The following is an 18,233-nucleotide window of genomic DNA, read 5'->3' as shown; positions in this document are numbered from 1 at the left end:
ATAGATTCAAAGATCTTTTGACTTGAGGCAAATCAATATTCCATGAATTCCTCAATGTGAGCAGCATTCGTATCATGTAGATCGTTTGGTGTGGTTGAACATTTGTGTCGATAAATAAAGAAAATGCATTTTTTTCTGTTCTTGTTTTATATTTCAATTTGCTTATTGTTTTCACAATGATAAACCTGTGTTCAACATATTCTGAAAATGATTTTAAATCGGCAACCTTTTTTTGTTTGCCCATTCGTTGCCATCTTTTGTTTCACATTCCAATTAAAGATAGTAGTCTCTATACGTAGGCCGTTCATTAATAGCTCTCGTAACTTTGTATTATTGATATTTGTTAGATGATCGTTACTACGTGCTCTGCTAGACAAAAACTTAACATAGAATTTGCTAAGTGTGACATGTTTGCTTCAAAAAACTCATGGAGCAAGATATTACTGGTGTCAATGACATCTACCCTTTCTTGGGGGAAAATGTGCAGAATAATATTATTATAAAGAATGCTTCGATTAAACAAAAAATATGTTTGTTCTTCATTGACATGTTTTATTGAAGAGTTATCTTTCAAAACATAATATAATCTCTTAATTTATTTGGAGATCTGTGATATTATGTTCCTACGAGAAGTAAACGAAAATTAAAACCTGATGAGTTATCGTCGTTTAAAATATCGACAATCACATTTAATGTAACGAATATGAAGAAAATCACAATGGAATAGTCCCAAAAAAGTTGTTATCTGTTGCCAGCATTTACACTTGAAAGAGCATCAATGGATTTAATAATATAGATTATTTTTATAATGATGTTGGTGTATAGTCGTTTTCGTGCTTCACTGGTTCGCAAGGATCTTCACAAACTCTGAAAAATGAAAATATATTGTTTTCATTATATATATGTAAATGTTATCTGTTTATTTATATATGAAAACATTACTATTTTATATTGAGTTTATTCTATAGATATATGTAAACTTTCACCATGCTATTGTTATTTTTAATGTATTAATTTGAATAATAATCTCAAGACATATATAACACATATGTATTAGAACAGGAGTGTTTCTCTCTCCTGAAAGGTCATTGAAAAATGTTTTAAAAGATGACTGTTTCTCTCTCCAGACAGGCCATAGATACAGGTAATAGCCGAACATTGAATCTGTTTGTTGACATGAATCACTGGCACGAGTATCAGGGATAATGTAATAAACCGCAGCCGTACGTACATACAAATTATATACCCATAAATGTATACAGCTGGAGTTTTAAATTAAGTGTTTTTCTCTTTAAAAGCAAACTAACCACTGTATTTTATGTAGCCGTCCCCATCAGAATCGGCCTCTCGAATCAATTCATCTACTTCCTCGTCTGTCAGTTTCTCCTCCAAGTTTGTGAGAGCATGACGAATTTCTTTTGCACTGATCAGACCGTTGTTATCTTTATCAAATGTCTTGAATGCATTAAGAATTTCCTCCTCCTCGTCATGTCCATCAGGGAGGAACCGGATCATGCATTCCAAAAAATCCTGGAAATCTACTGTGCCATGTCCTGAGAAAAGATGAACGTTCCATATCAAAGATATACAGAATATATAATAGAAGTCACGACAGTTTTTGTGTTTACAAAAAGAACTTAACGCATTTGTTGTCACATAAACTAGTGTTATGCGAAAGAAATATGTCCTTTCATTTTATGCGTCCATGAAAGAGATTTTTAAGGGAATTTTGTTCTAGTTTTAACAGCAGTATGATGCAATGTCACTCATTTTTGACATATTATATATTAATTTGTATAGGTGCGATCACATACCTGTATGTTAAATTCATCTTCTAGACATATAATGATATTGAAATACGAAATTCTTTTAATGACTAAACATTTTCTATTGTCAAAGACATGTACCCATTGTAAAAACTTATTTTAATAGCCAAACACATTTTATTGTAATGTAAAAATGTGTTATCATAGATATCTTATCACATTTATAGACATGTTGCAATATAATCAAAGTCAAATCCTGTTATAATTATCTTAGACATTTTATCTAGGTACATTCATATTATCATTGTCAATGAAATGCATTGTCAATTATATGTTATCATTATGAATGCTTTTCTATCAATTTTAATCTCAAATATATGGTTTTATTTTCGAGCAAATTTATCCTTTTTAATGTAAAATATTCAATACTATTGTCAAAGAAATTATCTTGTTTTACGTTTAAAGATGTATTTTTTTATTGTCAATAAAATGTATTTTTTTCTATTGGCAAAGGTGTGTTATTTTTTATAATAATGCAAGGGAGATAATCACCTGTGGGGTCAACGTCCTTCATCATTTCCTTGAGCTGGGCCTCTGTAGGAGCTGCACCCAGAGATCTGATTAGGATTGCTATATCCTTTGAGTCTATCGTTCCATCTCCGTCTTTATCAAACAGCTTAAACGTGTCTTTAAACTCTTGAATGAAAAGCAGATACTTTTCAAAATCACTCGGCATTTTTTATAGTTTTCATAATAATATAGTGATACAATTTTTAACAATCATAATCAGCGATGATTATCAATAATAATTCGATCAAGCGTACTTCTATTTTGGAATATTTTATTATATTTAAAACCACAGCTATCAGATTAGAGTGTCTGTGTATGCTAATATGAAAACATATTGAACACTATTATGGGGTTTTGTATGTTTAGAAATCAAACAATGTAGTTGCTATTAGATACAGTTGTCAGAAACAAACCTGCTAGTTGGTTATCTGTTAACTGGCTTGCCTATAAAAAAGATAATTTTAGTAGTGAAATAATACTTTATATATTGTATCTGTCATATGTAAATATAAATCTGAAACAATTAAGAATTAAAATATAAAAAACAAATAACATGTTCAAGGAAATGTGTCATCACAGCGTTATATAAACCCATAGCTATTCTTTTTAATTATGAGAAGTATACATGTATATTTAATTTTATCAGTATTCAATGAATATCAATCAATTTTAAACATTCATATACAGTACTTGTTACCAGCGGTCCTATATAATTTGTCCTTCTTTAAATAGACATGCATATTTTGGTATAACGATTCGTAACACAATGTCTTTCTATGCTCTGCTTTAGTAACTATATTTGTATTATAGTACAGATATACCTGGTTTTGTCGGACTTAACAACACGTAAATGTAATCCACAATATGAGAAAAATAGTAAATAACTTATCAATAACTGATGTTACTTACCATGGTGAAATGTTGATATTCCCGGTGTTAGACAGATGGGGGAATTATGATAATACAGACTAGTCCACACTAAGGAATACGAACATGCGACATCATGGTTATCAAAGTTTGAACACTGTTAAGTTAAAATAGATATGTGTTTGTTTCATACTTCAACGATACGGGTAAGATGCCACAGTTTTGAAGGAACGTGATTTGTTTTTGAAACTTGATTCCGTTCTTGTGATACTCAACAAGATCATATAGACCATTTATACAAATATTGAAATCAAACAGAACATATAACTATGCTTACCAGGTATTAAAGTAAGCATTTATGTCATCTACATCAAATATCTACTTTTATTTAGAAACAATAATTATTTTTCTTTATAAACAAAATGTTAACAAATTGCTCTTCTGGAATAAGAAATGCAGACACTGTACGTGACTATATCCCACAGTGTGGTAGCCAATGCCTAAATGACAAACAATGTACTACAAACAATGTATCAATTACAGCACGTACCATATCGGCCGTCCGTTCAATTAGATTTAATCTTAACGTACGTACCATCCTGGTCTGTACATTTAAATTATTCATGATGTCCTTTTAAGTGTGGGGTATCATTATTTGGCAATAAAGCTGTTTTAGCTACAATGGCTTATAACAATGATAATTTGGGGCTACACATACGCACAAACAATACGTCAAATCTTCATGCAAACACGTTAGTGTGTGTGTGTGTTGGTGTTAACGCATAAGTTTATAAAACCAGAAAAGAAGTTTACCCATAATGCTGCTTTGTATGCATCGTGTTGTGTATGCAGTTACTTCCCTTGTACGTAGAACGACGTTGTCAATTTGCATTCTATATAAACTATTGGTATTGATAGAAGCACACTTATTTTTGTTAAAAACATATGCTTTATGAGTGATTATGTTAAGGCCAAGCTACCAGAATTGGGACATATTTATTCATATGTATATCTCGAGAATATCTGTTTTATTGATATTATTTATATATTTATTTTTCATTGTTTTTAATTTCTTCTGAATTAGTTGATATTTATTTACCAATATTGTATCTTTTATAATGTTTATTTTCTTACTTTAATTACAGGAGTAATGTGTATTCTTACACATGTTTGTAATGACAGATTATCATCAGAAATTTTCCTTGATTTAACCCGACAATAACAATTTCAAAAATCAAAATATGATATACAGATTGTAAAATGGAGTTGATAAGATATCAATATATTGTTTATTCAAGAAACAAAACTGAAGATAGAGTTACGATTAACTTTTGTTCGACCAGTGTTAAGAAAATATTGGGGAAAGGATAATTTAAGGTATTACGATAGGTAATAAGATAATTATAATTTAAGATTTATATGGCATTATATTTCATTATATAACATTGTATTTCATTATATAACATTATATTATATATTTGTGTAAACAGTGATTATTAAAGAAAACTTAAGATATCAACTTGATTATCAATGTCAAGATAACATTTATTAATATATTGATGCATTGCCCTTCATTTCAGAAAAACCGAGAGATATCCTCGTCCATATTTCCTTGTTCATAACTTCCCAGTTTCATCATACATTCACCCAAGTTAAATATGATCAATCGTGGAGATGTTATTTGGCCGACATAAAACAGACATCCAATAGAAAATGTTATCAGGTTGGCGTCCCCATGTTGCCGTCTGCTTCAGTCATTCGGAACTCGGTTGTGGTGGTTATTGCTCTTTTTTTAGAGAGGCTCCGAATAACAAAAATATGATATATAGCAAAACTAATTTTTTGCACATAAAATGTCGAGCCACCTTCGTTTCTAACTAAGCTTGACCAAATAGTGGATCAGTTTGATAAAAGATGCATCTTGCATTTCATGTTCAACAAAACGCTGATTATTTGTATAAAAAGAAATCCTTGTTTTGACCTTACACGGGGGCCTTACACTTCCAGAAAAGTAAACATCATACATGCTCATTTCATTTTCCATATAGATATTATTGTTAATATCATGGCCACAATTGTGTTGTAATTTCATTTTGGAGATGTTAATTCATAGTAACTAAACCATATCATTCATATTTCCCCCAAGACATTTATAGGATCCCCAATGAATGATGGTTATCATGTTTTTCTAACTCTCAACAGATACATTTTAAATTGTATGACGACACGAGGTATAATGAGTGTCTTTTGCAATTTGAAAATTAGCTAATGAGAGATAGATAGACATGACACGCTTGTCTTTGATTTTGCCATGACATATCCCAGAAAACCTAGGTGAGCGTTTATCTGGAGCTTGGCTGATGGGAAAATGTTTTTTGGAAAGAAATGGAATCATGTAATTCATCTACATCATAGAATGTTGCACAAAATAGTCAATAAAGCCCAAAGTCAGACAGATGGAACAGGAAACATAAATATAGAACTCTCATAACATTGCAATGTGTTATGTCTATAATGTTCCGATACTCGCACCGATAGGTTTCTATCATCAGAGTGCTTTGACACATTAAACCCAATGTGAGTTGAAAGGAATAACAAATCTCTTTTTCCATGACATTATTCAGCATGACGTTTATTTCAAAATGCTACAAAACTGTATAACAACAAAATTAAATGTAACTACCATTTTAAGATAAACAACACATAAGCATTTTTGTTCTACATGTTTTACTTCCATAGTTGTATCCACAATTTTCATTTAAAACAAAATATGACAGTATAACCTGATTGAAGTCGTTTGGATTATACATAGTAACATTTGAACGGGTAACATTAAATAACGTAAATGTATACAAATTAGTCTCAGTGTGTTGAAAATGTGTCTGAACGATCCCCGAAGAAAGCTTATTTTTATGAAAAATAACAGATGAAATTAACAGGACCTTATCAGTAATTCATGAAATTTATTGCTGGACAAGACCTTGGACATCATATTTATATATCATTGCTTTAACCAATTGAGCTACCTGGTCGACGGAAATGTCCTTGCCCCAACTGTACTGCAGTTAAACCTTAGCGGAGGTTATGGGTTAGTTACAATATTGAGGGGGAAAATGGTTTTGGATGTTTATTGTTGAACGTCCTGTAAACAACTATGGGCATTTAAGGACGTACCTCCAAGTGTGACGTGCATCCGTGCATGTGTGTATGTGTATAGGAAAACACTCTGCGCAGCGGGACAGGGATTCTTAACACGATATGATCCAAATACCATTAAAAGGGGATGTAATGATCTAAAAGAAAATCTTTAGGGATTTAACAAACAAAATTAAATTTCTGTTTACCAGTTTAATTTACGTCTTTTTCGCTCTCGTAAAAAGGATCACTTTAAAATGAGAGCGAATGTTTAGTACACAGCATATCATATGATAGAAGACAAAAACATGTGAAAGGCGAATTGACACTAGGTCCCCCTGGTGTAGGGCGACCAATCGTACAGAGAGAATCTCACATACGTAGTCTACGTAGTGCGGTAACAGACATATCAAATGGCTACACATTTGAAATTATCTTTACCATATGATTTAATGATTTAATTATTTTATTTGCTTCCATGAATACAGTACATTAGAAAAGAGAGAATATAAAACATGTAACAATAATATATGATATTTTGAAACGATTTCCAGTGAGTGTCAAAAAATACAGATCAAATAGCGATGAATTTGAGATTCTCTTTATCATAACATCTAATTATCAGAATAACTATTAAAACAACAAAATTGCACTCAGTGAAAAATGCTGTTTTATAGTATTAATATAATCCAATACGTCCCCGTCAAAAAATAAGTCCATAAGATTGATAAATATGTAACAATAAATTCTACTTCATATTTATGATATTGCTATGCAATGACCTACATGGGAAAACATTATCAAAAACTTATTTATTTCATGAACACCAACACATTCATACAACAGATAGGTTCTAATAATTTAAAAAGAAGACATGAAACATGTAAATATATCACAATCACAAGCGAAATCATAATTAAAATTATATATTTTAACAATATGAACTCTATATATAAGACGATTCAACATGATAAATTTGTAAGAACTATATAAGTTATACTTATATTGGAAGTCTAATTGACAAGGTGTATTTATATGTATTCAAAGATTATCACACTATGTATTCAGGGTTTGTCTGCGTTGGTTTCTCGATTTTATCCATATGCACACGATGAGAAAATTCTTCTCACAACAAACACTGAACACTTTTTCCACCTATATACTACTACATTATATGTTTCTCAATTCATAAAATGCCATCTGATTCTCATAATATTTTTCCATTACTTTATAATGATTTGTTGATGACGGACTATTTTTTACGGGGATCACTTTTGTTTGGATACATTTTCCATTCATGACGTCACCTTGCGTCAGCAGATGTTCTTTCTAAGGAAAAACAGTCCCAAAGGGAAAATCCATTCTCCAGTTGTTTTCAAGTCATTCTCAATTTCATCTCTTGTGTATTCTCATACTGACAACCCATGATAACGAATTTATCACGTTACCGATAGGTGTTACAAAGTAGTATATAGATGATAAATAACTATCTCACTGTGTGCTTTGACTAAATGCAGATTCGGTAATATTTCATTTTTAATGTTCGTATTTACACATGTTGTGTTGCTGTGGCGATTTTCTCATTTGTCCATACCGTCAGTGATTTATTCTCAAATCCGACCCACGAGGGTTTTGGTAAACTCTGAAAAAAAAGTTATTTGTAATTAGTTCAATGGTATAAAATAAACAAGAACAGAAATATCCAGTTAAATTACGAAGCAAACAATATTGAGAAAGGAGGATGACAAGCATAAAAGTAATAAAAAAGAAACCCTAATGTTACAATGCTCTTTATTAACAATTATAGAGTATATAAGGTTATTACCTTCATAATTTATAAATCCATCTCCGTCAACATCTGCATCCTTCAGAATATCGTCGACTTCATGTTTTTGTAGTTTTTCTCCACAGTTTGCCAGGATTCGTCGGAATTGATCTACTGATATGACCTCGTCACCATCTTGGTCGAACAATTGGAATGCCGCCCTTATTTCTTTGAAATGGTTTAGATTTTCAGGAATAAGTTTCTTGAATGATGTGTATAAGGACAAAAATTCTGGAAACTCAATTAGGTCGTTTCCTGAAAGAAATGTAAATGCTCATTTTTAGACATTTGTTTTTACAATTTTCTACAAAAGAAAACAAAATATAAAATAGCATATTTACATGCCATTTATTTCTCATCTTTGATATAACATCTTAACATAAATAATCATCATGACGAACGCATGTATGATACAAGATGAGGTAAAGGGAATGAGAAAGCTGTCTTTGGTAACGCATACCTCTTAAAACAGTTATTAAATGATGCTAGAAATATCAATTTGAGATTTCATGATAATGATCAAAAGAATTATAGTTGAAAAAACAATATTCTTTTGATAGTCAGGAACTTCTCCCCAAGTATTATTTTTCATATTGAGTATACAATTCTCCTTAAGGAAATCTTTCCCAAGCATAGAAAGTTTCAGAACTGTACCAGGGCTCACGCTGTCGGTAGCCAAAGTAGCCATTGGCTACTTTTATTTTTTATTGGCTACTAAAAATTCGATGTGGCTACTAAATTGACTACTAAGTTTTTAAAAATGGGGAAACTCTGTATCTTTGTCGTAGAAAACGATCTGTCTACTCGAGCTCACGTGTGTATTATGGCTGACACTGATTGCGTAAACATAATCAGGGCCGTCACAGATCAGCGCGCGCTGTACGACTGCGAGTTAATTAATGCTTTTGTCTAAGTTGTAAAGTCGATTATCAAGCGTCAGATGGCAAAAGGTGTTATAATTCTTGTACAATAATTATGGACAGTGGGGTCAAATTAATTGGATGACCCTTTGACGTTGAGAAAACAGTCTGATAAGTGATTCACTCATAGGTGGTCTCGCACACGTACATTTGACGGCGCCGTAAGCCGATCTGATAAACTCGTTCAATCACCGCATCCAACAAATTTACGGGTTCAGTATATCTAAATTAGTGTACATGGTATTTATTTACCTTTTCCAGTACCGTAGTAAGCACAAATACGTCCTATATGCTTGATTAGAAAGTATAAGTATCGCCTTGAAACACCATGTCGAAGTGCCGATTTTCGGCCTTTCAGATAACTTCAAACGATAGGCCCTATATCGTATCTGACTGTGTACTTTCGTGGTTAGACGTTTTAGAATTTCAAGTGATCGAGAAAAGTTATTTAGCATCGCAGTTATGCAGTTTTTAGAACAGCAAACCGTTCAGAACTACTTCGACGGTCGCTTATTAGGTGCCAATCGACGACACGTGCACGGGAATGGCCAAGTTGCGCGACGTGATGTGCTCCCGATTTATTTCGAAGGGTTGGTCAATACCGTTATAAATTCGTCCTTTTCCTTTCAAATGTGTTCTACTGCCATTTACATTTGAAATGTGTGATCTTTTTAAATATATTTATATATTTATTTTTTTACATAAAACATGAATTACGGTGAATGTAAACAAAGGAAAAATAATTATCAATATTGCATCACTGAGGCTACTTTTGATTTGGATTTTATTAGTTTTATTTGTTGATTGAAGGCACGGAATTAAGGCGAATAATATCTTATTTGAACTTTTCAAGCTTTTTTCACAATTCCTGTGTCAAGAAAATGAGATAAAGGCTGATTTTTCTCTCTTTTGAAAAAATAAATAAAAAAAGTTCTGGTGGAAATTTTCAGCATTTTAATTTAAGTTATATTTTCTTAAAATTACAGCCATGTAATCTGAAAGGATTAAAAAAATATCACATCATGGATTAAATTATAAACATGATCTATAACATTTTTTTTAATTTAATAGAGTACTCCTTAATTTAACATCATATTGAATAGTATTGCACTTCAAATTTTTTTAAATGTTCATTGATTTTAATGGAGGGCCTATCCGTAACGGTTGGGGGCCGAGAAAGTATGGCTGCTTAAAAAAAATGGCTACTGAAATTCAAACATGGCTACTTTTTTGGCTACTGATTTTTTAGGTCCAGGGTGAGCCCTGTGTACATTAACAAGTGACATTGATAATAGTCATAATTAACTAGAGACATTGGTAATAGTCACAAGTAACTAGCGGCATTGATGATAGTCACAACTAACTAGCGACATTGATATTAGTCATAATTAACTAGAGACATTGATAATAGTCACAAGTAACTAGCGACATTGATAATAGTCACAATTACCTAGCGGCATTGATAATAGTCATAATTAACTAGAGACATTGGTAATAGTCACAAGTAACTAGCGACATTGATAATAGTCACAATTAACTAGCGGCATTGATAATAGTCACAAGTAACTAACGACAATGATAATAGTCACAATAAGTAGAGATATTGAAAATAATTTAAGCAAAGTTTAAGCAGACGAATTATTGTATAACAATGCAGTTATTAATGCACACGATAATTATTTATTTGTGTAAAGACTATACAAAATATCATAGGCAAAAACATGCAATAGAAATTATAAAGGTAAGTATTTTCTCAACAATTATTGACAAGGAGAAGCATCAATGTCTTTTAAAAAGCAATACATATTCCAAAATCGCTGATTAGGTCGAAGTATATTGGTAGGATTTCTAAAGGAAGTTTTACTTACCATTTGTATCCGATTCCTTCGCTACTTTCTGCAAATCCTTGATTTGAGCCTCTGTTGGATAATGTCCAAGGGCTCGTATCACAAGCCCCATTCTTTGTATGGATATAGAGCCTGTCCCGTCAGTGTCCAGTAAGGCGAACGTTTCTCTCATATCTATAAGGAGAACATACGTACTAATCCGATAACGTTAAACAATGACAAAATAATGTGACTATATCATTACTGTTTCACACAGGAGTGATTCCAACACTTTATGCACAATTACAAATATGACAGAGATTCACCTAACACACAAACAGTATACTGCAGCTTTAAAGTTTAATAATAGATATAGTATGCCACAAATGAATTTTAGTGGTCTCGTTTTAGCACTTTATCAATTTTTGACAAATTAGTCCATTGATGAATTGGCGCACCCACAAAATATATATATAGAAAACAATACTGAACCATAGAGCTATTTCTTTCTTCTTAAGTTGATTTATTCGTTAATATGATAATTAATTACAACTGATTGTAATTAATCACAATGCATTTATAAGTAAAATGTGATTAGTTTATAAATTGATGAATAACTCCAATTGAAAGTAGCAGGATGGTGACCATATTTATCTTGCCCATTAACAAGTTGATTGGATACTTTGACTTTCGAGTATTTCAGATAAAAAACACCACAATAATTTTAATTAAATTTGATTGCGTCAATCAAATAATTTTACACTCAAGAAAACTTTAACACCGCGTATACAAAATATCAACTAGTATTTGGCGTTTTCTCTGTTATTAAATATCAACGCCGATTAAAAAAAAAATGGCCTTACCGTCAATTTCATTCATCATTTCTTGCTTGGCCGTCTGAAAAAAATAACGTCATCTATTAAGTCAAAAGCTATAATTCTTCCAGTGATTTTTTTTATATAAATAATGACTTATCATACGTATTAAGAAAATTGAAAGGTTAAAACTGGATCACAGTGGTTTTTTATTGATATAATCCTTAAAACGAATTCTTACCCGATGATAACAAAACGTGTTATTACCAAAAACAGAAATATATATGTAGATATTTGATAAATGGTATATATTTAAAGCAACATCGATACGAATATAGCATACTGATAAGCTTAAATACAATTGGTTTATTATTTGGTTCATTTATGACATATAAACAGTGTATAAACGTCAAGAATGACCATTGTTTTGACAGAATCAAGTGACCAAAAACAGCTAATGACGTACATATCCACATCATTCACTTCACAAATACGAATATTCTGTGACGTAAATGTCAATCATTGTTATATCTGAACTTAATTGGCAGACGATCGACTGCATACCTCACACAAAACAGAGCTGTTCCGACTGAGTAGCCCGAAACACACTTTATATACAAGTACATTTGTACCATACCCCGTGCACAGTCAACAAGTTGCTATATTTTCTTCTTTACGAATACTTGAGGTCAAACTACACAATTTTGTATTGTAAATTATTGGACGGGTTTATTGAAATAGTCCATATAGACTGTGTGCTAACTCCATTATCTTTGTATGTTAGCGTAAACTTGGAAGCCCGAAACACACTTTATATACAAGTACATTTGTACCATACCACGTGCACAGTCAACAAGTTGCTATATTTTCTTCTTTACGAATACTTGAGTTCAAATTACACAATTTTGTATTATAAATTATTGGACGGGTTTATTGAAACAGTCCATATAGACTGTGTGATAACTCCATTATCTTTGTATGTTAGCGTAAACTTGGTATTTTATATGGTCGCTGTTGTCCTAAATCAGAACTAATAAATGTACAGCTTTTGCGTTCTGGCGAATTGTTTCTTATCGGATTCATTATGTCTCTATTTAGTGTTACAATAAGTAACTGATATAAAAAAAAGTGTTCAAGTAAGTGCACAAGATTTTCTGAAGTACATTTAAACCTCTTATTGCCACCTATAAATTTGATTAAGTCCAATGTTATTGTTTAAAAAATTGTGTAGGACTCCATTCAGGCAAGCTTCAGGCCACATATATTGTTCTTCACGTTTATCTAGAAAAGTATGTAATCCAGACATTCATTCTTGCAAACGGATTTCTTCAAACAGTGATTGTACTCGTTCATCAAAAGGTTGTTTTTGTTATTGCTAATATCATTTATACAAGCGTTAACTGGGAAAAGAAAGTAACATTCATTGCAAAATAAAACCACACGCATGTATAAAGCAATTTGTTTGAAATTGTTAACGACCCTGGCTCAATGCGTCATCGAATCTTCCCCTTCGTTTTGGAAATGACAGAGAAATCTAAACCTAAGGAGCAATATTCTGGATTGTGTAACACATAACTTTCTTCAAGCCGAAAGTAAGAAGCTTCATATTCTCATGCCGAGGGATGTAATTTCATAAGCAAGAATGGGAAGATTGTTTTTCCACCATTATATCAAAAACATATGGGGTTTATTGCTTATCAGAATGTGTACTCTAGGGGAAGACAGAGAAATCAAACCTTAGGATGACAATGGGATGTTGAACAGGTGGAATTGGAGATAAATAAGTGATAAGTGGGAAACGGTTTGGTCACATCTCGTTTGAAAAACAATTCTGCAATTTGTCGGGAAACAAAATTCATAATTTAATCATGTTGTACGATACTAATTTGCATAAAATACAGCAGACTACTATTTACATTGATATAAAACACAAAACCATGTATCATACGTTTGATAGGGAGTACGGCAAAAGGCCAACGAGAGAATACTGAAATGGCTTCCATGAATATTGGTAGACATAACGACGCAGACCGTTTCCATTGTCTAGACTTGACTGTGTATCACATGTATAGGCCACTTGCAAAAATGTTGGTTTGACCACAGAATCCATGCGTAATAGTGAGAACGTTTTTTTATGAAAACGTGCACATTAGTTCTAAAAAAGTGTCTGCTGCTTCATCGAGGATATCCGACACGTAAATCTTGTTCAAATTCTCATTTCCTGTCCCAAATCGAAAACCGGAGTAGTGATAAAGAAAAAACAGGGCACACTAAAGGGCATGATAGGAATGATCGACCTTCATACCACACATATTCTCCCACCCTCCACAGATGTGTCCCCCGTTTTAGCCGGGGAAGATCAGCTTGTCACCTCCTAGGGGGAGATTGTCTAGTGCCGATTAACACGTGTTCAACTATGACGTCATTAAAATGCGTCACCGGTAATTGTGACGTCATCAAAAGTGAATGACGATATTCATAACCCACATTTGTTTTTGTTTACACTGCTGTCGGTAAAGTTGTGACTGTAATAATAGAATGGGAGAAAAATAATCATCCCCTACTTTGAGGGTCTAACAGAGAAATTTCCAAACTTCGGAGTCATGTTTTTTGGTTGTCTTACCCTCAGCAGAGCCCCGGATAAGACAATAAAAAATATCACCCCTCGGGTTGAAGATTTCTCTGTCACACCCTCAAGGTAGGGGAAGATTCTATTATTCCCCATGAGATCATCACTATACAATATTCACTGATTTGATATATTGTTTTAAAACCAACAACTTATTAAGTTTTTCATCATTGTAGAAAAACAAATTAGATGCATTCCAAACATATAATGTGATGATGTGTCCGGTTAAATTGATCACTGTTAATTTCGCACACAATCATGACAACTTGTTTGCGGATATAAGCCACAGGAATGTTTAATAAAAAAATAGCTTTATTACAGATATGTTTTCAACACATTTTAGCAAGTGCTATATATCCTTTATTATTAATATTGATATTTGGCAAAATAGATATTTATTATCTTAAATGAAGGGTAATAAGTAAAATATATGCTATATCCAAATGATTGTAAAATTTGCAAATATTTCGGAACAATTTTGAATATTGGTTTTTAATCTTTTGACCATGAGAAGTATCACTGATGATCTTTAAATGGACAAAATGGTCATATGATTCGATTTGGTAAACCAAACGAAATGACAACAGTATAAACCGAAGAAGCATTCATTTCAGGGAACAAAGTATAAAATAGCACGTCAGTGTATAACTAACCCTCCGTATCAAGGATAATAAAAATACTGTTTTGAGGTTATGTACAGCACTAATCTCCATACCTAGATTTTGTTTATTTGTTTGGGTTAAACGTCCTCGCATCAACCAGAGTCATACTGGTCCTAGGGAAACACTGTCGAAAAGAGAGGGTAACATAGAAAGAAAGTTTATGATATAGATGCCAAGTGTTGCAATAGGGATCAATTGCAGCAGATCAATTTTGTTTGTTTACGATGTCTTCTAAGTACAGGATACAGTAAAAAAAAAACACAGACTTTTCAGGGGGCCCCTAATTGGTTGCCTCTTACAGCGTTCAGATGGCTACAGCCGGACAATTATTTACCCTCAGTTGCTTGGGTGTCCATATCTAGAAGGACGGCTTTGTAACATATAATATAACTTAATCTTATTTATATATAAAGAGCTTCTATTATAGTGTAATGATCGCTAATTTTCGTATCTAGAACTGCTATGGTAAATGCCACGAGCTTCCATCTATAAAACTTAACATAGCCTTACTCCTAACTTATTTTCTATTGTAAATAGCATTAACCTCCTTATCTATAATTTTCGGTAATAGATAAATGAATTTCAATGCACCATACAACTGTGTCGACCTTCTACGACCAATCGGTGAAGTTAGTGGCTATGAATTTGGAAAACCAAATTTGTCTTAGCTACTGTTCAAGACGAAGGAAGGTGCATAAAGACCCTCAATCATACGAATTTCAAAATTTATAGAAGTGCTGGTTAATGTCAAATTAAGTTACGAGGAAAGTGTGTAAACAATGTATTAAGAAAACCGTGCTTTTGTAAACTCGAAAGAGATTATTTTGTTATCAAGGTAAAGTAAGATGAACCGTTCTCGATAATTTTGTACGTTGCATACAAGGTTCCATTTTCATATAGCGTTAATTATAATAGTACCAAATTTAAACGCATATGTTTCATAAAAACTATGCGCATTTAAACTTTGACCTGGTTTGTAGTGTTTAAAATGTAAATCACTAGAAATGCGAATAAAAGAAATAATTATTTGAAAACTTGATTATAGTCAAGCATTTATTTCACAATATGGCCATTTCATCCATTTAGGGCACATCTGTGGTACTTAAGGTCCAAACACTAAAAATGTATGTCTAAACTTTTTCGAATCATATGTGAATGACACTAAAAAGGAAAGATGCCTACATATCTCTCAATAATTTTTTAAATGTTGGCTATCACAAACATTTTATATTTAAACTAACATTTTATGTAAATCATGTCAGAACAATTTACAAGTACAGTGTTCTATTATTATGATATCACACACTTACCATTTTGAAGACGATTGGATGAAGTTACAGCCTTATAGCAACAACGCGTTTCTAGGTGTACACCAACTCCTGTGTTTAATATAGACAGAATGACACGATACTGCTCCTTATATATACAATGCCATTCCTTTATAATATGTATTGGATTTCCAGCTCAACGACTGTCATTAAATACTTTGTGATCTATTTTTAAACAATTTGCGATAGAGGACTAGGTCGATTAAGTTTGAAAAGATTAATTTTGATGAGGTGATATCGTATTAAGAACAATACTTAGGCCGACGTGGCAGTGAATATGCACTAGGCCCTCGTGTTATTTTCTACCTATATATAAAAGGTAATTTTGATTGTTTTCTTTTATATCCTGAATATATGACGTCAATGTAAGATCCGTATTTCTTAAAGAGTATGAAATATATGCCTTATCTTGGGTAATTAACAAGCATTCTAATATAATTACTGAATGAGTCTCTATATTAAAAATATATCGTGAGATTAAATCATTGCTTTTAGTTATTGTCATGTCTACACTGTTTTGCACTGTCTGTTATATAGAACATAAGAAGGACAGGGTGAACGTGACACTGACACGTTAGGTATAAAGTATATATATGTTATAACAAAAACCAAGACGATACTGTATTATGAATTAAAACTGTTATTCGAACTAGAAATGGATTCACCTCGCGCAGAATATGATTATAGGAAAGATTAACACTGAAAGTTCTGGAAAAGCACAAGGAACACAAACGGTGTTCTGCAATGTTTACATGGAGACAAGTGCTCCAATAGTGTAATAGTAATCAATATTGCAAGCGATATTCTTCATGTAAATGTATTTTAATTGAAAATATTGTCACGTCCTCGAAGAAAAAAAAACATGGTATTGACAATTAAAGCACATGGAAAACTAATGAGCATTATAAGCTGCTATTCATATCGAGCAAGTAAATTAAATAGTTCGTTTTGAAATCATGAAGGCGACAATAAACCTTGTTTATAGTCTTCATCAATTTGCATATTTGGAAACACTGTACTGCATGTTTGCCTGTCAACAGTCGACAAATATTATGGAACGTGCATCAACTGTGACATGTAAACACTAAAGATTGGGGGTGCAAGGTTGTCAATATCGAGAAAGGGAAAGTTCAAGATAGGAATATTGAAATAGTCCCTCTTATAGCGGCTGAGGTCGAAGCATCTGCAGTGTCCTTGAATTTACGGGATTTCAAACAAAATATCTTATGTTGTTTGTGGGAATATTACTTTAATTCTATAGAAATCTTAGACAACAGATTTGAACAACGATGTGAATAAATTACAACCGGACTCTTATGGATGAAATATAAAACATTAGATTATTTTTAAAATTATTATTTATAATGTATTAGGTTAAAGTGTAATCAAGCATAAAACTTCTTAGTTTGTTCAATAGTCATTTGGGAATTTTTGTATCCTTATTCAATTAAAAACATTATTTTACAATATGAGACTGTGGGTTTGACCCTGCAGCTTTAAAACTACCGATCCCTCCATTCCATATTCACTTATGTTTTGATGCTGTGTTCATGGATGAAAAGAATTTCTAGAATGCTCTGATTAATCATACAGAATTTGAACAAGGTTACCGCGAGCGGTATATGATACGCCCGTCACACATTGAATGAGCAGTTGTTTGTATGATTGAAATATATGAAGTATTTGTGAGTAATTGATATTAAAAGAGAAATCATTCAACATAACTGGTAGATCAATGAGTGCAATACAACATCATGGAACGCATGCATCGCATTAATGAAACCAAGGGTAATAACTCCAGTAATTATGGTCGGATAATGGCGGTTATCGAACTTGTCCGTGGTTTCATGGTAATTAACCTTGTTGTGAAGTTTGAAGTTAATCCGTTAA

General features: G+C 32.3%; 2 protein-coding genes across 2 annotated transcripts in view; both read right to left on the bottom strand.

Annotated features, from left to right (window-relative positions):
• Window positions 1–542: 542 nt before the first annotated feature.
• Window positions 543–18,233, bottom strand: part of LOC110440479 (calcium-dependent protein kinase 31-like) — a 36,161-nt gene continuing 18,470 nt past the window's right edge. Inside the window, exons 7-13 of the mRNA XM_021483583.1 lie at window positions 10,952–11,104; window positions 8,164–8,418; window positions 7,964–7,980; window positions 2,750–2,780; window positions 2,319–2,462; window positions 1,308–1,553; window positions 543–867 (exon numbers count right to left, since the gene is read on the bottom strand). Coding sequence (XP_021339258.1) covers window positions 839–867; window positions 1,308–1,553; window positions 2,319–2,462; window positions 2,750–2,780; window positions 7,964–7,980; window positions 8,164–8,418; window positions 10,952–11,104 — 875 coding nt within the window. The 3' untranslated portion in view covers window positions 543–838. The remainder of the gene's footprint in view (window positions 868–1,307; window positions 1,554–2,318; window positions 2,463–2,749; window positions 2,781–7,963; window positions 7,981–8,163; window positions 8,419–10,951; window positions 11,105–18,233) is intronic.
• Window positions 7,626–16,405, bottom strand: LOC110440467 (neo-calmodulin-like). Its single transcript, XM_021483570.1, has 5 exons — window positions 16,326–16,405; window positions 11,773–11,806; window positions 10,952–11,104; window positions 8,164–8,418; window positions 7,626–7,980 (listed from the first exon to the last, which is right to left on the bottom strand). The coding sequence occupies exons 1-5, from the start codon at window positions 16,326–16,328 to the stop codon at window positions 7,949–7,951; spliced, it is 477 nt and encodes a 158-aa protein (XP_021339245.1). The 5' UTR covers window positions 16,329–16,405; the 3' UTR covers window positions 7,626–7,948.

Source organism: Mizuhopecten yessoensis, unplaced genomic scaffold (genome assembly GCF_002113885.1).
Source record: "Mizuhopecten yessoensis strain PY_sf001 unplaced genomic scaffold, ASM211388v2 scaffold11183, whole genome shotgun sequence".
Lineage (NCBI taxonomy): Eukaryota > Metazoa > Mollusca > Bivalvia > Pectinida > Pectinidae > Mizuhopecten > Mizuhopecten yessoensis.
Note: the sequence above shows the minus strand (reverse complement) of the source record. Positions and strands in the feature narration are given on the sequence as shown.

Bases quoted from the DNA above. Each gene is read 5' to 3' on its own strand.
- LOC110440467 (XM_021483570.1), bottom strand. The intron at 8,419-10,951 runs GTAAGTAAAACT...CATTTCTTTCAG, and splicing joins GAAGGAATCGGATACAAATG to GAAACGACCTAATTGAGTTT. The intron at 7,981-8,163 runs GTAATAACCTTA...CTTTTTTTTCAG, and splicing joins TGGATTTATAAATTATGAAG to AGTTTACCAAAACCCTCGTG.